The following is a 20,294-nucleotide window of genomic DNA, read 5'->3' as shown; positions in this document are numbered from 1 at the left end:
ATCTTTTGAATAATTTCTTGAGATATCTTTTGAATAATTTCTTGAGAAATCTTTTGAATAATTTCTTGAACTACTAATTCCTTCTTTTCTTCCATTCTGTTAATCTTATTTGCTATCCACATTCTGAACTCGATTTCTGACATCGCAGCCATTTGCTTGTGGATGGGGTCTTCAATTACGTCTGCCCCATTTTTTCTTGGGGAAATTGATCTATTCTGGTTATTCGAGTTGCCAGGGTTTTTCCGCTGATTCTGCCCCATTCTGAGTTTACCTGGTTTGGAGGCCTTATCAGAACTGTTCAGTTGGTGGCTTCTTCTGGTTGCTCAGAGAGACAGGCAGAGTGTGTCTGTTGTCTTCTCCCCGTTCTCGGGTGCTGGGGCAACTGGGGTGCAATAGAACGGTAGCAGCTGCACAGGAGTGTGCGTGGCTGGATTAGACCTCATTCACACTGCTGGGGCGACCAGGGGGCAGGAGACCAACAGCAGCTGGATCACTCCTAGTTTGGCTCCTCCGGGGCAACTGGTAGAACAGGGGAACTGTAGTAGCTAGATCAGTCCTAGTTCAGCCCCCTGGAGGAGCCAGGGGATGGGGGAATGGCAGTGGTAGCGCAGGGTATGCGAGCGACCAGATCAGTCTTAGTTCAGCCCTGCCAGAGTAGCTGGGGGGAAGCAGAGGACTCCTTGACCATCGCCTGTTGGATGCACGCAGCACTAGCAAGCCGATCTGTGCCCTCCCAGCGTGGGAGCCCAGAGCGGGGAACTCCTCCACCTCTGTCCGTGGGACATACGTGGCTGTAGCAAATAGTTCTGGGCCCGCCCAGAGTGGTAGACCCCTCCACCACCACCTGCAGGGCACACGTGGCTCTAGCAAGCAGTTCTAGGCCTACCCAGCTTGGGTGCCTAGAGCGGGGAACTCCTCCCCTGGCCCCTGTGGGGTGTGTGTGTCTCTAGCAAGCTGTTTTCGGTCTACCTGGAACAGAGGACTCCTCCGCCACTGCCCACGGGATGCCCGCGGCACCCTACAAGCAGTTCTGGGCCTGCCCAGAGCCGGAGCCTGAGGCTGGGATCTCCTCTGCCGCCCGTGAGGCCTGCGACTCTAGCAAGCAGTTTTGGGCCTGCCCCACTCCATGAGGGCAAAGGGACCCACCCAGCAAATAGGTTAGTTTGGGAAGGTTAATACCTCCTTCCCCACCTTGCACCCAGTCACTCATAATCCCCCAGATCTGTGACGCTATTCACTTCAGTAGGCCACTGCTCCCGGGGTTTATGACTGACAAAATCAGCCAGAAATCTGAGTTCGGCAGGGGGGCCTTGCATTTTTAAATTCGGCTTCTGTCCAGATAGATTTCTCTGTAAGTCCTTGCATTTAGCTCTCGGCAGCAGACCAATAGCAATTTACACTCAGGTGTCAATTCTAGCCTCTGCCCGCCCACTGCCTTTGTCTCAGGTGTATTAGACCCTGAGGGCTGGTGCTTTACTTAGGAAAGTTATCTGTGTTTTGCCTGTGGCTGTTATCCGGAGCCTCTGTTTGCCCAGAGATGGGGCTGGAATGGCGTCAGTTTGCAACTCAGGATGCCAATGTTGCAGTATTGTCGTCCCCTGAGCTGATTTTCTTCTCCTCATGACTGTACCACAGTCAGCACAGAACAGCACCAGCCCTTTCCCCCTCCACTTCTCTCAAGGAGATGCCCAAGAATCTGGATTCCACAGGTAATAAACCTCCAGACCTCGGAGTGGGTGGGTAGGAACTCCTTGGAGTTCAATGTTGCAGGTGGAGAATATATAGTTTTATACAGTTTTACAGTTTTATGCCTGGCTGGAGGGTGCCATGGCATGCCAGCAGGGATAGAAGGTCCAGTTTTTAGGGGGTCTCTCCCATGGCATAGAGTGGGAGGAAGTTTGAACTCTGCTCACTTGTTTGCGAGCCCTTGTTGTGGGGGACGGGACTCCCATCCGCTTGGTGGTAGATTTTGTACCTTTTGGGTTGTATTTTGGGGGTCGCAGCTCGCTTCAGGAAGGTTGACGTGCGCTCTTCAATATTCTCTCTTGGCTCTGCTCCAAACCATCCGCTAACTTGCTAAACTTTTGTCCTTTAAAGCCTCCTTCTAGATGGGAGCTTCTGTAAAAAGCTGGCTGCAGTCTGCCATCTTGGCTCTGCCCCCCCACCCCCATTTATATTCTTATCAGAGTTTGCTAGTTTCTTGCCAATACTTGGCATTTGAAATTATTTGCATTAGCTCTGCATTGTGTATAATAATTTATAGGAGTTTTTAAATACATTCTGGATAAAAGTCCTTTGTTGTACGTATATAAATTGCAGACAAACTTCTCTGACTCTGTGACTTGCCTTTTCAATCTTATAATGGAACAGACATTCATAATTGTAATGTAGTTTGAATTTATCAACTTTTCTTTTGTGACTAGTACTTACATTCTCTTTGAAGATATCTTTTCCTATGCCAGTATCATGACAATGTTGTCTGATGTTGTTTTGTAGGACAGTTCTGTTCAGTAGGATTTCTAGACTAGCTTCACTGTATATAGCGGTGGCCCCTTGCCACTTGTGGCGATTACACACTTGTGGTGCAGCTAGTATGGCAAAGGAGCTGAAGTTATAATTATGCATGTATTTAATTAATTTAAATAGAAATTCCACATATGGTTAATGGCTATCATACCAGACAGCACAGTTCCAAAAATGTAATTTTCGCATTTTGCTTAGATCTACAATCTTTCAAGATTGTTTAGATCTATAATCTTTGAAGAATGAATTGATTTTTTGAGTGTGTTATATTGAAACAATCAACATTTACTTTTTCCCCATTTGGCTACCCAGGTGATCCAAAATTCTTTATTGAAAAGGTCATCGGCTCGGCGCCTGTGGCTCAAGTGGTTAAGGCGCCAGCCACATACACCTAAGGTGGTGGGTTCGAATCCAGCCCAGGCCTGTCAAAAAACAACAATGATGGCTGCAACCAAAAAATAGCCGGGCGTTGTGGCAGGCGCCTATGGTCCCAGCTACTTGGGAAGCTGAGGCAGGAGACCTGCTTGAGCCCAGGAGTTGGAGGTTGCTGTGAGCTGTGATTCCACAGCACTCTACCCAGGGGGGATAGCTTGAGGCTCTGTCTCCAGAAAAAAAGAAAAGTCATCATTTTTGTACAGACTGTGGTGTCCCCTTCTTCAATCAAGTGGCCATAAATGTGTGGCTCCATATTCTGTTCTTACCTTTGACATCAGTACTGTTCTCCGTTAATTTCTGTAGCTGCATACACATAGCAAGTCATGATATCTGATAGTGTAAATAACTTGTTCTTATTCTTTTTTGTATTTCTCTTCAAATTTTATAAATAACTTGTCAATTTCCGCATTTGTGTGTATATACAGACACACAAACAAAATCTGCTGGAATTTTGATTAGGATTGCACTGAATATATAAAACGCTTTGGAAAAAACTGACATTTTTAAAATACAGCCTCTTCCCATCCATCAGTGTAGTATTTTCATTCTGTTCAAAATATTTTCTTATTTTCTGGCAGCACCTGAGGCTCAAAGGAGTGGGGTGCCAACCCCATATGCCAGAGGTGGCAAGTTCAAACTTGGCCCCAGCCAAAAACTGCAAAAAAAAAAAAAATCTTATTTTCATTCCTATTTCTTATTTGACCCATGGATTATATAAAATCTATTGTGTAATTTCCCTTTTGTCTGTTATATTATTATTTCTGGCAAAAATTTCAACGTGGACAGGGAACATTGTCTGAATAACTTCAGTCCTTCAAAATTGCTAAGTCTTGCTTTTTGGCTTAGCCTGGTCAATTTTAGGAAATATTCTATGGCATTTGAAAAAAATGTTGGTCCTACCATTTTAGGTACAGTGTCTATCAGACTAAGGCCAATCAGATCAAATTTGTTAATACTATTGATTATCTGATTGTTCTGTCAATTGAGAGAAATGTATTAAACATTTCTACTGTGATGGTGAATTTCTCTTTTAAAGTTTTGGATTGATATTATCATATTGCTCTCCAAAAAAATCTATGAGCCACTTTGTACATTTACCAGCAATATAAAAATATGCAATTCCTTATACTTTCATATCACTGGATGTTATCTTTTAAATTTTGTTTTGCCTGTGTAATTTTGTAAAAGCTACCCTTTTACCTTTATACATATGGGTTTCATTTTGTTTTGTTTTATTTTATTTATTTTTTGAGACAGAGTCTCACTCTGTTGCCCTGGGTAGCTCATGGAAACCTCAAACTCTTGGGCTAAAGAAATGCTCCTGCCTCAGCTTCCTGAGTAGCTGGGACTATAGGCACCTACTACGATGCCCAGCTAGTTTTTATATTTTTAGTAGAGATGGGTTCTCACTCTTGCTCAGGCTGGTCTCCAGCTTGTGAGCTCAGGGGATTGTCCAGCCTTGGCCTCCCAGAGTGCTAGGATTATGGGCAGGAGCCATTGCACTCAGTGGTTTCTTAACTTGTCGATATGGTAATTTTTATATATTTAATGGCAATTTTATTTGCTTTGGGGGGACTTTTCTCTCCCTATGTTTGACTACTTTTTTTCCTCTGTGTGCATATTTGTTGCTTTTCAACTGATATAGTCTCTAAAGATACTCTGGACTAAATGCTCAATTTAGTTCAGTCCGATTTAGTTTGATAGGTGTTGAGTTCCAGTGACATGCTCTGTAACCACTTTAGGGGGACGAATAGATGCTTGTCTTCAATGTGAATGGCATGTCTGGGTGAGGGTAAGAAGTGACTCCAGTCCAGACTAAAAGTAAGCCAAGGTGCTGCCTAGGTGCTGCTATGCAGAGATGCAGCCCAGCGCTCATTTCACCAGGACCAAGCCGGGACCATCACAGGAGACTTCTTTGTGGGCTAAAGAGATTCTCTGCCTCAGCCTCCTGGGACTATTTTATTTGGCCCAATGTCAATAACTTATGATTCTGTATTTGTTAACTTATTGTGTCTTCTTTAGATTGAGGAGCTTGCCCAGACTCTTTCTTGCCATTACAATCAACCTTCCCTGGATGATGTGAGCGTGGTTGAGGGAGGTTCATTGCCTACCTCAAGTCCTCCAGCCAAGAAATGCTCCAAAGCTCAAGAAAGATGGCAGATGTCCGCAAAGAAGGCTCTTCTTTCATGGGCTCAGGAGCAATGTGCCACGTGAGTAGTTTGCTATGACTGACAGAGGCACCCAGGGCAGCTGTATCCACCAACACAACTTCACTGACTCCCCACCCCAACATCTCCCTATCATGAAAAGAAAATTCTCATTGTTCACTCTTCTCAGTGAATCTCCCAAATGTAGAGGGCCACGGAGGTCCATGAGTTTACTCGCTTTTGGTTTCCAAGGTCAGAAGGTGGGAGGTGTCATCTGTATAAACGATGTCCCTGCTGTGTTGTTTAGGTGGCCTATCACTGTGTATAAATAGTGTGTTATTTAAGTATCCTTTTCTTTAGGCACAGTTCCCTCATTCATCTGGAAGCTGGATTTAGATTATAAAACCGCTGCCACAGTGTGAATGCTATGAAAGACAGGACTGTATCTTAATTGATTATATAATTTCAGAACCTAGCATGATGTGAGTTCATGATGGGTGCGCCATCAGTATATTGAATGAGTGAATGAGTGAACTAATGACTGAATAAGTAACCAAAATATACGATTATCTCTTGGAGCTGTGTGTGATTACATTAAGAAAACACAGTCCTTGTTATTTAGAAACTCAACTCAATCAGGAAACAGATGAGAGTGTGCATTTGAAAAAAGTGGGGATGGGGCAGTGCCTATGGCTCAAAGGAGTCGGGCGCTGGCTCCATATGCCGGAGGTGGTGGGTTCAAACCGAGCCCTGGCAAAAAACTGCAAAAAAAAAAGTAAGGATGAGCAAGGGAAGATAGTACTTATAATTTTCTTTTTTCTAACAAAGAAAAATATTTTTCGCTTTTGGGCAGAAAAATACATACACACGATAACCTCATGACATATTACTATTGTCTCCATTTTATGGTAGTAAAAATAGAAATAGGCTACCTAAACAACACAGCATGTACATTAGTTTACACAGATGACACCACCCACCTTCTGACCTTGGAAATCAAAGTGAGATGGACATTTATCTTTCTATTTTAACCAATGGCTGAGAAGGAGTTTGGGAAGAATGAGGAATTTAGCAGAAAGCATTCCTTGTCATGTCCTAGCATTGTCTAAGTAAATAGAATTGTAAATGTGTTGCTAAACCTAATGAAAAGCTGAGACAGAGGTTAGTTTTTCCCTTCAACTTACCTTCCTTTCCTTCTTTCTTTCTTCCTTTCTTTCCTTTCTTTCCTTCCTTCCTTCCTTCCCTTCCTTCCTTCCTTCCTTCCCTTTCTTTCTTCCTTCCTTCCTTCCTTCCCTTTCTTCCTTCCTTCCTTCCTTCCTTCCTTCCTTCCTTCCTTCTCTTTCTTTCTTTCTTTCTTCCTTCCTTCCTTCCTTTCTTTCCTTTCTTTCCTTTCTTTCCTTTCTTTCCTTCTTTCCTTCTTTCTTTCTTTCTTTCCTTCCTTCCTTTTCTTTCTCCCTCTCTCTCTCTCTCTTTCAGAGTCTCATCGCTCTCAGTAGAGTGCTGTAGCATCACAGCTCACAGCAACCTCTAACTCTTGGGCTTAAGCAATTCTCTTGCCTCGGCCTCCCAAGTAGCTGGGACTGCAGGCACTCCCCACAATGCCTGGCTATTTTTTTTTTGTTGTTGTTGTTGCAGTTGTCATTGTTGTTTAGCTGGCCCAGGCAGGGTTTGAAGCCACCACCCTTGGTGCATGTGGCTGGCATGGTAACCACTGTGCTATGGATGCTGAGCCTTTTTTTTTTTTTTAACTTACCTTCCTTTAGTTGTCATTTTTATAGTATATTTTATGAGAGCCACAAGCATTCAGAACCTTATATGTAGGTTTAAACTATATTAAATGAACCTTTTCTTGAATCTCTTAGGGATAATTTTACATCAGTTTTTGTAAATTTTAAAAAATCCCAAACAGGGCTTGGTGCCTGTAGCACAGTGGTTATAGCACTGGCCACATATACCAAGGCAGGTGGGTTCCATCCCAGCCCGACCAGCTAAACGACAATGACAACAGCAACAAAAAATAAGGGGCATTGTGGCAGGCACCTGTAGTCCTAGCTACTTGGAGGCTGAGGCAAGAGAATTGCTTGCCGTGAGCTATGATGCCATGGCACTCTACTGAGGGTGACATAATGAGACTCTGTCTCAAATAAATAAATAAATAAATAAATCCCAAACGGATGTGTGAAAAGTGTTATTATACCATATTCAGATTGATTCCATTTCTGTGTAAATAACCTTCAGGCCTTTTCTAAGCCCTGTCTGTTTCACCACAGTTTATTTTTTCTCTATGGCTCTCCTTCTTATCCTATGCTAATCTCATTTAGACACAGCACTATAGGCAAAATGCCTATATGCCTCTGGCCAAAAAAGCCATTTGAGAGAGAGCAGTGAAAAGACTTTGTGCAGGCATACTTGTTAGAAACTGAGACAGAATCCCATGTAGCCAGGTGGATTGTGAGCCTAACATGACCAGGGCTTCAGCTGGAATAGCATTTACTGCGTTAAGGCATTAAGGTTGACTTTATAAGGTCCATAAAAAAGCCCTTTGGAAAACTGACCAGATACCCATCAGTAACCTTTCCTGATCTGTGGTAAGTAACAAAGGTTGCTTGCTGATGGGTCCAGGAATGGAAATGTGCTCAGGGACCTCAAGAGAAGAGGAATTTACCCAATGCATACAGGTATCTAATGGCACAGATGAAACTTGGGCTCATGAAAGGCTTTTGAAAAGTCCAGTCTGAAAATTCATTATAAAAGTTTCTAGCAAAACCCCCCTGACTTAAGGCCTACATGGGAGCAGAGGTTTGCACACAAATTTCTGTATGCCCAAGAAGTTTCTTTATGCCTTGTTGAAAGATCTGAAGTAACAGCCTCCAAACAGCAAGGCCAGCAAGGGCAGGTATTCAGTCTACCTTGTTCCTCCATAGCCTCAGGCATCATCAGATAAGAACAAAGAAGTAATGGCTAACAACATGGCTAACAGTGGTTACAGCACTGGCCACATACACCAAGGCTGGTGGGTTCCATTAAGTTAATTATATGTTCCATTATAATTAACATAACCATTAAGTTATGTTAAATTGGGTTATGTTGAAAGGGTTATGTCAAAAGGTGTATGTTGAGTGGATTACTGGAAGCTATTCATGAGGTAGTCACATGATGTTTACACGGATCAATGAGGTCCTTGCTGTATTGTGCACGTGTACAAAATTCCCTATATAAACCAACTGCAAATAAAGAAGCTCGCCATTTTGCCTGAGCGAGCAGATCACCTTTATTTAAAACACAATTTCAATAAGCATGCTTATTCTCCAGGACATGGCTTATCCGCAAGACCCTTATGGCAACACAGCACCCCTTCTGAAGTAATTCATCATGACTTTATCCTAGTTTTGCCATAACTGGTAATATTATTAGGTAACCTTTACTTCAATATTCTGTGATTCTCTGGGATTCAGATATAAAGATGGTGTTGTAAGTAACATGTTGTAGTTTCTTGTTTGTGAAACAGGTGGATCAGGCCCCATCCCCCAATTTCTAAATGAGCCTAGATTCGGCCACCCATTCTGGAGCCTAACCCTGCCCCCTCTAAGCCAGCCTGGCAGCAGCAGCATCCTGCTGGCCTTGACACGTTCATGCGGAACTGCCCTTGTAGCCTGGTGCTTTCTTGAGTCCAGGGCCTAACAGTCAGTGCTGAGCTGGCTCTGGCCCCTTGAGGACTGTGAGCATCTGGCCCTACCCTCAGCTGCAGCTCCCACCCCTTAACTCTCAGTTTAACTTAGAAATTGAGATTTCACTGTGAAGCCAGAATCCCTGGGGTGAAGTCTTGTCTCTGTGTCCTTTCTCACTGGGGACCTTGGATGCCTAATCTCTTTTGCTCTGGTTTTGTCAGTCATAATTGTGGACTATAGTAATATGTCATGAGGTTGTCAAATATGTCATATTTGTCAAACATAAAAATCATGACTACTCTGTAGTTCATTACAGTCATAGTTTAAACTTTTTTCCTAAGTAAACAGGAAAACCCAGGCCATCTGGAGCAGACTATTTCCCGGGGACTTGTTATCATTTGACTCAGACCTTCAATTTCTTCATGCTTTTTATGGGACATTTTTATAGAATGTTAAAGGAAACTGTAGTTGTTCTGGAATATTTTCCAAATGTGTGGGTGACTATACTCTTTTACAAAACTTTCACTGATCCCTTAACAACTACATAACAGTGACTGAGTGATTAAAGAAAGTATATACATTAAGCTCCCAGTCTGTACCAGGCACTGTTTGGAGGTGAGGCTACTGTGGTGAACGAGAAAGGCAGGGCCCTTTGGGAGCAGATGAAGTAAGATGGTAATTACCAGCAGTAAGACTAGGACGGACGTCTGATCTGTTCACGGATGCTGAGTTAGGGAGAGTGTCTGCTGTGAGTGGTCAGGCAGGGCCTGGCTGAGAAGCGGACTTGGAGCTGAGTTCTGATGGAGCAGGTGTCAGATGTACGATGTCTGAAAAGGGGGTGCACAGGTACCGTGGCAATTGGGAAAGAGCCACCATGGAAACAGGATTGAGGCCAGTGCATCCACAACGTTGGAAGTGAGGGGAAGGTATAAGGATGGGAGCGGTGGGCAGGGGCCAAATAATGTGGGGCATTGAGGGCCTGAGTGAGAGATGTTATTCTAAGTACAATGGCCTGCTAACAGTGTCTTTATAGAGAGAGATTATTTTTAATTTTTACATCATGTACATGATATAAAATTTACCATTTTGACCATTTTTAAGTGGTTTACATTGTTGTGCAGCCATAACCACCACCCACCCCTAGAACTTTGTTCATCTTATAAGATGGAAACTCTGTACCTATTAAACGATAACTCCCCATTTCCCCCACTCCCAGCCCTGGCAACCACTTTCTGTCTATGAATTTGATTGCTCCTTTACCTCGTAAAAGTAGAATCATATATTTGTCCTTTTGTGTCTGGCTTATTTCACTTAGTGTAAAATCTTTAAAGTTCATCTACATTGCAGCATTTATCACAATTTCCTTCCTAAGGCTGAGTAATATTCCACTGTGTGCATATATCACATTTTGTTTATCTAGTCATCTGAGATAGTAGGTTTTAAGCAGAGGAGAGTATCTAGTAAGCTACTGGCCAGTGATTTGGCACAATAGATCTTTCCATTTGTCCCAGTGAGAAGGAAAACTGTTTCTTCTAGTGGAGGACCATAACTGGGTGGAGGTCTAAAGCAGTGATTTTCAAATAGTGTGCCACAAAAATCTTAAAGATCATTAATTAATTAAATTATTTTTGGAATAAGTTCAAAGCATGGTAAGTGTTTTTTTACATTTTTTTGATCAATATAATTTTTTTTTTTTTTTTTATTGAATGGTAACTATGTACATTAATGCACTTCTGGGGTACAGTGTGGGGTTTTCACATGCAATCTGAAATACTTCCATCAAACTGATCAATATAATTTACGTGTGCCTTGAAAGTTTAACAGTAGGTTCAAGTGTGCCATGTGATAAAAAAAGGTTGAAAAGTCAATCTTGAGCCAACCGATTGTTGAATGAGGAGCCTCAAAATTGAGTGAATATCATTATCACCTGGAAGCCTTATAAAGAAGCAGCTTTCAGGTCTGTCTCCAAGTTTGATTCATAGGTATGGGGTGAGCCTGAGAATGTGCATTTCTCCCCCCCCATTCTTTTTCATATAGGGGTAAACACATTGTGATTACCTAATTTGCTTTTGTATATTTTGAGTCAAAGTTATGGGTATGCCCTTTGCCCAGAATATAGGCAATTGCACCATTAGATGTAAATTTACCCTATTCCTCCTACCTCCTCTGCACTTAAATTCCTTTGAGTTTTACTTCCATAAATATACGTAAGTGTCGCTCAGCCACATGTACTCAGCACTAACTTGGAGAAGGTGTGTTTCTAATACCTGCTGCCCAGGTGGTGCTGATGCTGCTGGTATGGAACCATGTTTTGAGAACTGATGTTTTGTGATATCTTGAGTCTCATCAAACTTGGTATTTTAATTTCACCCTAAGATTAAAATAATATTTTTATCTAGAATCTTTTAAATCATTTATTTGAGTCATTGAATTTTGTCTTAATTAGTATTGAATATAGTAGAAGTGTCTTAATATATTATTTTTTGAAGTACTTATCATGTTTTTGTCCCTTTGTGATAGGCACGAGTCTGTCAGTGTGACAGATTTTAAGTCAAGCTGGAGAAATGGGATAGCTTTTTTGACAGTCATTCATGCCTTGCGACCAGACCTTATTGACATGAGGAGTGTGAAGCACAGGTCCAGCAAAGACAATCTGGAAGAGGCCTTCAGAATTGCAGAACAAGAATTAAAAATCCCTAAAATGCTAGAACCTGAAGGTAAAGAACTTTTTTTTTAAACAATTTTTATCAGAAGGTCCAGTGTAAAATTAATTCGAAAATAGTATCTCTCTGTAAGAAAACATAATAGCATGGTATTTATATCCTGAAGACTTTGTAACTTAAACTCTTCGTTGAATTTTACAAAATCAAGAATTCCTACCAGTTAGTTAACTTCAATAATTAGGGGGAAAGCTACAGATAAAGCAAACAATGTTGTTGCTGGAAATAATTTAAGCCTTTGTTTTCATTTTCTTCCATTGTGTTCAGTATTGTGTTCTCCTGGATTCTGTTACTCTGTTCTAATTCTCTTGTGTAAGATGTTTCCCTGAGTCTTGAATTAACTTGTTTATATGTCACCTCTTCCCTACTCCTCTTTTCCTGCTCCTAGTTAAAGCTTCACCTCTATGAGAACAGGAACTCCTGCTTTCACATCTCTCCCTCTGCGGGTGGCCAAGCTTTGCCCATTGATTTTACTCCATCAGTTGTGTTGGGTTATTAGCAACAACAAAATCCTGAGTACTAATTATAATGACGACAATCATCATCAAGTTATAAATTATTCTAATTTTAAATCCTCCAAAGCACTTCACTTTCAATTGGATTGTTTCATAATGTAAACAAAGCTGTTAAAAATATTAAAATCATGAAAGAAGTCTATTGAATTAGTGAAAATTATAATGAACTAACAATCAAGTACATATGAATTCTAGTCTTGGCTCTGGAACCAGGGCTGTGAATATCAACGTATAATGATTGGCTGTCAAAACAATGGGAAGTATAAACACATTAATATGTGTTATAAATTTTACCAGTAGAAAGGATGTATAGTACACAATTAACAAATAATATTAAATATATGATGTGCTTCATTATAAATTACACATGGCACCCAGATCTTTTTGTTGATTTTTGCCAAACTCTCATGTCCATCTGTCACCACCTTAGGGTAGTTAGTGTTGAACAAGCATAGCTCTGACGTTAACGTTATAATTTCTCTTGCATTACTGAGTAAGTGGAACAGCAAGGAGCATTTCAGAATTTCATTTGTTCTTCATTGCCATGAATGACTTCCTTGCTGAACTGAATACCGGAAGAATGTTTGTCACCCTTTCTGCTAGTTACAATTAAACTATCAAAAGGATGCACTTTTCTTGAACTCCTGAGCTCAGGCAATCCACCCACCTTAGCCTCCCAACAGGATGAGCCTGAGCAAGAATGAGACCTCATCTTTACTAAAAATAGAAAAACTAAAGAGTGGGGCATTGTGGCAAGTGCCTGTAGTCCGAGCTTGAGGCAGGAGGATTGCTTGAACCCAGGAGTTTGAGGTTGCTATAAGCTATGGTGCCATGGCACTTAACCGAGGGTGGGAGAATAAGACTCTGGCTCTGGCTCTGGCTGAAAAAAAAAAAAAGAAAGAAAAAGACACACTTTTAGGATTTATCTGCATTGTTAGCAATTTCTTCATTCCTTTTTTAGCAATCACCAAAATATTAAAATTGAGGCCTCATTTGCAGATTTCTGTGGTGTAGATGCTACCAATAGGACTGATTTCAGGCTACTAATGTGAAGTCATTGAACACAGAATTGGAAAAAGATGTTCAGTAGTACACCAGTGTATGTTATTTCCAGCATTCATATAAAATAGATACCACTGAAATGTAAAATAATTGGGGAGTAACGAGTTTTGGGTATTTATTACATTTGCTTTTAATATAACTGAATTGTACACCCATATATTAATAATTTTCAATGATGATTGTTTTTAACAATCAGCTTTTAAAACTGCTGAACATTTAACAGTCAGCTCTTTTAAGGTGGTGTGAGCCAGCTGGCTCCAGAATACCACTGACCAAGTGAGTGGATTCATCATTTAACCTTTTCGTTTAAAATAGCTTTACTGAGCACAGTTCACATACTACACAGTTTACCCATCTAAATGCATAATTCACTGATTTTCAGTGTGTAGCCAGCCCTCCATACCCATGGTTTCAACATCTGTGGAGATAACTAGCCACGGACCAAAAATATTTGCATCTATACTGAACATGCATAGACTATTTTTCTCTTGCCATTATTCCCTAAACAATAGAGTATAACAACTACTTACCTATTAGCACTTGGATTGTATGAGGTATTATAAGTAATCTAGAAATGAGTCCTGGAACTAATCCCCCATGGATGCCAAAGGACAACTATATTCACGAAATTACACCGTCATCATCATGAGCAATTTTATTTTATTTTATTTTATTTTATTTTATTTTATTTTTGAGACAGAGCCTCAAGCTGTCCCCCTGGGTAGAGTGCCATGGCATCATGCTCACAGCAACCTCCAACTCCTGGGCTCAAGCGAGTCTTCTGCCTCGGCCTCCCAAGTAGCTGGGACCACAGGCGCCCGCCACAACGCCCGGCTATTTTTTGGTTGCAGCCGTCATTGTTGTTTGGCGGGTCCGGGCTGGGGATTCGAACCCGCCACCTTAGGTGTACGTGGCTGGCGCCTTAGCCGGTTGAGCTATAGGTGCCGAGCCAGCAATTTTAGAACATGTTCATTATCTCCCAAAGAAACCCTGTGACCATTAGTAATCACTCCCCATTTTTCATTACTTTTTAAATTTTAAAATAAACTTTATTTTTTAGAATACTTTTAGATTTACAGAAAAATTGAGAAGGTGGTACACTAACTTCCCATATGCCCTGGGTTCAATTTTTCTTAATATATTAGTTCGCTGCATTTATTGCAATTAGTAAATCAACATAGGCATATTATTGTAAATAAAAGCTGTACTTTATTCATATTTCCTTAGTTTCTGCCTAAGAACTGTTTTCTCTTTTAAGATTCTACCAGGAGACCACATTACATTTCCTTGCCTTACCTCCTCAGTCTCCTCTTGACTGTGACAGTTTTTTGTTTGATGTGATCATGGCAGTTTTGAGGATCACTAGTTCAGTGTTTCAAAATTTGTCTTATACTTTTTTGTCCCAGACTAGCCTGGGCATATGGGTTCTTGGGAGGAGCCTGCAGAGGTAGGGTGTCATTCTCATCCAACTGTGTCAAGGGTGTGCACTAACAGTGTGACTGCGCGCTGTGGAGGCTGACTGGCCACTTGGCTGAGGTTGTGTTTGTCAGGTTCCTCTGCTGTGAAGTTACTTTTTCTCCTCTTCTTTCCATACTGTTTGGAGAAGTCACTCCACACACTCCAGAGAGTTGTCCTCTCTTTCCTTGACTACATTATTTACATGAATTATTTGAATTTCTTCTGCATAGGAGCTTTGTCTGTTCTCCCCATTTATTTATTTGTTCAATCATTTGTTGGTATATATGGGCTTGTTGATATTTTATACTTTTAGTTGTAATCTAATACTACTTTATTTTAATGTGCAAATTAAAAAAATAATCTTGGCCATTGGGAGCTATTTGAGTTAGTTCCTGTGCTCCTTTGACTATCCTCATCAATATCAGGTTTGCTTTTTTTCCTTTTGTTTTCTAAAGCACTTCTTCGCTTTCTGGCATGAGAGGATCCTCTGGGCTTATCTTGTATATTTCCTGCCCCAATATCAGAATCAGCATTTCTCCAAGGAGCCTTGGTTTCTTTATTGGCGTTAGAAATCGAGATCTTGGCAGGGCATCATGGCTTACACCTGTAATCCCAGCTCTTTGGGAGCAGACATCGGAGGATCACTCAAGGCCAGGAGTTTGAGACCAGCCTGTGTTTCCCAAAACAGAGAGAGAGAGAAATGAGCCAGGGGCTTCTGGGGAGGCTAAGCCCAGGACATTGAGGCTACAGTGCACTCCAGCCTTGGAGACAGAGCAAGATCCTGCCTCAAAAAAATAAAAAAACAAAGCAAGGTCTGGGTGCTAGATGTGTTACTTAGTCTTTTTATTTTTATTTTTATTTTTTTGAGACAGAGTCTCAAAGCTGTTGTTTTGGGTAGAGTGCCATGGCATCATAGCTCACAGCAACCTCAAACTCTTGGGCTTAAGCGATTTTCTTGCCTCAGCCTCTCAAGTAGCTGGGACTACAGGTGGCTGCCACAACACTTGGTTCCATTCATATTGTTGCAAAAGGCAATAAATTATCCTTCTTCATGGCTGAGTAGTATTCCACAGTACATATACCACATTTTAATCCACTTATGAACACTATATCTTCTGGAAATGCTTTACTACACAAATGCTGAGACCAGTGTGTCAGGAACCGATTCCATTTATTGTATGTGTCTGCTCTCCTGGAGGAATTTTTGCACTGTGTCTACAGAAAGAGGAATGCTTTTTTTCCTTTCCACCCTTCCTGACTACTTATGCCCTCATGCATACAGTGTCCATGGTGACACTTTCTGATTAGAAAGCAGCTGTGCATATACTATTGCAGGATTAAACCCAGATCTGTCTGACTGCAGATCTAAGCTCTTCACTGCTCTGTCTTGGAGCAGGGGTAAGCAAGCAGAGATGGTATGTCTGCTACTTTGTTCATTTCAAGAGCCTATGAGCCAGTGGCATAGGCTTGGCATAGCCTGTCCTCGGTGTTCATTACAGTGACTCCTGTCTATAGCCGGTTGATAGTGCGATGTGTCCTACAGATGTGGATGTCGATAATCCTGATGAAAAGTCGATCATGACCTACGTTGCACAGTTTCTACAGTATTCCAGACACACAGCTGGGACTAGAGATAAGCCTCAGGTATGTCTTCCTAAGTACAAATCAAACTCATTTTTGTTATACTCTCCTAATACTTTAATTTTTAAAATTTGAAATGTATACTTGTGTTGTGCTGAAGTGTTCACCCATATTAACCATACCCAATCATGGTGTGAAACATTTCTAGTACTGAGAATGCTCCACTCTGCCTCTTTTTTCTCTATGCTTCCCACCTCAGGCAACCAGTTTTTTGATTCCTTTCACTATCGATGAGTGTTGCTTATTTTATTTTTTTTTTTAATTTTTAAGTTAAAAGGGATAATTTATTACACTTGCTGAATTTTCAGGAATAACCTTTAGACAGGTACCATATAGGACAAATTAAATTAAGCTGGCTTTTAAAAAATTCTAGAGATGTCAAATTTTTGTCTGTTGTAATTTTTCTTACCTTTGTTGAGATATAATTTACATTCTGTAAAATTCAGCTATTTAAAATATACAGTTCAGTGGGTTTTAGTATATTTACACAGTTGTGCAACCATAACTATCATCTAACTTGAGCACATTTCCATTTCACCTCTTTTCAGCTTCCATAAAATGGCACTATGTGATTCATATAGATGGGAGTGTGTTGTTCATGTAAATGGAGGCATTGTATTTTACTGTTGATCACTGTTTGTTGAGATACTCTTGAATTACTATTAGATTGCTGTTTGATTATTTGGTTTTTCCTTTTTGCTTTCACTCTATTATACAAAATATAGTGGGTGAAAATTTCATAAAACTCTCTAAGCTGAAAAGAAGCTCTTATTGAAGATAAATGAGTGCTGTGGATTTAGTAGAATGTTTATGAATAAGTTAAAATTTACTTTAAACTACTTTCTCAGGCATGCTTTCATGCATTTTGTTTGCCAAATTAGGCCTTTGTTTTTCCAGCTGTTGTGTTTGAGGAAAGAAGCCAGATTGTTACTGACTCTGGAAGGGAGACTCAAGCTGAGATACAGGCTTATAATTCCGGCTATTTCTGCCCTGCTGAGGAGCTCCTCTGTTCTGATTAATTTTCATGTTAAAAATAAAATTAAAAATTCAACTGTCCATGAAATTGGATGGAAAATATTAAAAACACCTTTGCTTAATAAAAAAGAAAGTAAATGGAGGCTAAAGAGGAATGGAAGGAAGATGTAACTTCTGCTTTATCCTATAGCAGTGAAATCTGCTTTCAGATACAAGCAAGCCTTAAGAAAAAACAATTGTCGGTGACTTTTATAGGATAGCATAGCCAAAATCTTTAGTAGTATTATTTTTAGGATCTTTAAAATGTTCCAGATATTTTTGAATTACCCCATATTTTGATTTATTAGAAATCAGTCATTGGAAATGCCTACTATAAAGAAGTGATTTAGAATAACATTCTCTAAAATTGAGAATTGTGGAAATGGATAAGCCAAGGACAGGGAGAGGAGTTCGCTTGCCCTTTTCTTTAGCACGTGTTGTTATGTTCAGATGCTAGTTTCAATGGGTTTTACAATTTCAGGTATTATATGAACAAGGAAAATTATTCTTTGGCATAATGAGTCATTAGTGTGTATTGATGGTAAGTATTTTACTGACATTTTGAATTCTTAATTTTATTATTAAAAAAGAAATCAAATCTAGTTACAGGGAAAGGTGAAAGATGCCATGCTCTGGTTGAGGCTGCAAGAGGAGAAACTACAGAAGGCGCTAAAGGATTCGGAAAACGAGACAGACTTTACAAAGTATTGTGTGAGTGTGACCACAAAGAGCTATCTCTAATTTACTTAAAAAGTGTATCTATATTTTATGATTTCAATAGATTTAGGGGCATAAGTAGTTTCTTGCTATTGTTGTTGCATGGGTGAATTGTATAACTCGGAGGCTGGGGCTTTCAGTGTACCTGTCCCAAATAGTGTACACTGTATCCAATAGGTAGATTTTTATCTGTCACTGGCTCCTGACCTCCCCTTTTTCAGTTTACTTTTTTAGGGAAGAATAGTAAGTCTGTTTTTAGAAAACTCTTTTAGAATTAATTATTTAAATATTAAGTTAACTGCAGGTTTTAAGGCTGAATTCTAGAACTGTTCTTCTGAAACTGGTTTTTTGTTTGTTTGTATGTTTGTTTTGAGATAGAGTCTGGCTCTGTCACATCCACTCATTCTTATTTTGTTGTGAACACATATTTGGGAAGGGAAGGACAAACTCATATTTTTCCAGGTGGCTTCTTGATCTGTCCTCTATAGCCAGCTGGCCTCACTGCTCCGTTCCAGTAGAAATTTAACAATACTGACAGGAGACATAGCTGAGGAAGGCCTGTGTCATTATGCTGCACCCAGAGTATCATAGCGCACTCAAGAGAGACACTAGTCAGAGAGACGACACTAGATTCTGGAGATTTTCCCTTTAAGTAAAAACTTAAATATAACCTATAGTGATAGACCTCAAAATGTATAGCAGATTCCAATTTATAACCAGAAGTAAATATTTTCGTCTTTACCATGCTCTTCTAATTGTAGAACCTGCTGTCCTTTATGGAGTCATTCGATGAAGAGAAGAAATTCCTTTTGGATATTCTGTCAAAAGAAAGGAATCTCGTTAACCTGGATGAAGATCAGTTACAGCTGAGAGAAGCCTGGGATGGCCTCAAGTACCAGGTTACTATTATGTTGATTTTCATTGTTCTTCTGTGTTTTGCTGGATGAGGACTTTAGACTTCCATGAGAAATTCTGTAGCAGACAGGGTAGATGCTTCATCAGAAAATGGGATAGGAGTCTTATATTGTCTCCGTGGCATCATCTGGATGGGGGTTGGATTTAAGTAGGAAATTATATCATTCTGTTTAGAGAAAACACAAGCTTTTCCAGAGTTATATTTGCCATCAACTCTTAGTTCACCATAGTAGACTGTCTGTGTTTTGACTGACCTACAGCCGCTTCTCTACCATCATGTGTCATATCAGTAGGTGCTTGAAAGGGGTAGAGATGAATCCAGGGAGAATGTATAAGGATGAATGTGCGTATGTGTGTCTAAATATATCTGCATGATTTCAGCCCTTTTAAGTTTGGTTTATGGCCCAAGCGTATGGTATACATATAACCACGTGCAGTAGAAAACAACATGCATTCTGTGGCTACTGGGTATAGGATTCTGTAAAGTATCAATTAATGCTAGGTGATTGACAGTATTGTTTGGATTTTCTGTCTTGGCTGATATTTTGTCCACCTGTTTTATCAGTGACTGAGAGAAAGATATTAAAACCTGTAGCAATCTCTCTTTAATCCTGTCAAATTTTGCTTCATATACTTTAAAACTTTGTTATTAGGTGTGTACATGTTTATGATTATTTTGTCTTCCTGATGGATTGACACTTTTACCATTTTGAAATACTCCTGTTTATCTTTAGTAATATTGTTTTCCAAGACATCTGCTTAATCTGATGTGAATATAGTCAGTCTACTTTTCTGATGGTGACTGTTTGTATGGCACATCCTTTTCCTTTATTGTAACCTCTTTGAATATTTGTATTTAAAGTACATCTCTTATAAACTGCATATAGTTGAATCTTGCTTTTTATCCGTTCTGGCAATCTCTGCCTTTTAATTGTGGTGCTTTGTCCATTAACATTAGTGTAATCATTGATATAGTTTAATTTAGATATACCATTTTACTGTTTGTTTATTCCTTCTGTATGGGCTTATATATTTACATTCCTTCTATTCTTGCCTGGGTTCGGATGGTTAGGTGTGTTTTCGTTTTTTCCCCCAGAACTCAATTTTAACTTGTCTATTGATTTTTTGGCTTTGCCTCTTCCTATCATATTTTTAGTGGTTGCTTTAGAGATTATAATATACATTCTAAAATTTTTATAGACTTCTAAGAGTTGTACAATTTCCTCCCCCCGCCTTTTTTTGTTTTTGGAGATGGTGTTGTTGCCCAGGCTACAATGCATTGGCTGTTACAGGTAAAATCATAGTGTACCGCAGCCTCAAATTCCTGGTCTCAAGTAATCTTCTCGTTTTAGCTTTCTGAGTTGCTGGGACTATAGGTTTACACCACTGCAGCTGGCTTAGAGTTGTATCATTTCTAACGTATTGTATGTCTTGTAATATGTAGAGATCTTGTAATCAAGTTCATTGACTTAGTTTACA

At 40.1% G+C, this 20,294-nt stretch overlaps 1 protein-coding gene across 2 annotated transcripts in view; it reads left to right on the top strand.

The window, feature by feature from the left end:
- Positions 1–20,294, top strand: part of SYNE2 (spectrin repeat containing nuclear envelope protein 2) — a 387,860-nt gene that overhangs the window by 97,007 nt on the left and 270,559 nt on the right. For both annotated transcript variants that reach the window (XM_023517601.1, XM_023517602.1), the window contains exons 7-11: positions 4,981–5,168; positions 11,294–11,490; positions 16,072–16,172; positions 17,787–17,894; positions 18,662–18,799. In XM_023517601.1, coding sequence (XP_023373369.1) covers positions 4,981–5,168; positions 11,294–11,490; positions 16,072–16,172; positions 17,787–17,894; positions 18,662–18,799 — 732 coding nt within the window. The remainder of the gene's footprint in view (positions 1–4,980; positions 5,169–11,293; positions 11,491–16,071; positions 16,173–17,786; positions 17,895–18,661; positions 18,800–20,294) is intronic.

Source organism: Otolemur garnettii, unplaced genomic scaffold (genome assembly GCF_000181295.1).
Source record: "Otolemur garnettii isolate 467f Iridium unplaced genomic scaffold, OtoGar3 scaffold00115, whole genome shotgun sequence".
NCBI lineage: Eukaryota > Metazoa > Chordata > Mammalia > Primates > Galagidae > Otolemur > Otolemur garnettii.
This window is presented reverse-complemented; position numbering and strand designations above follow the sequence as displayed.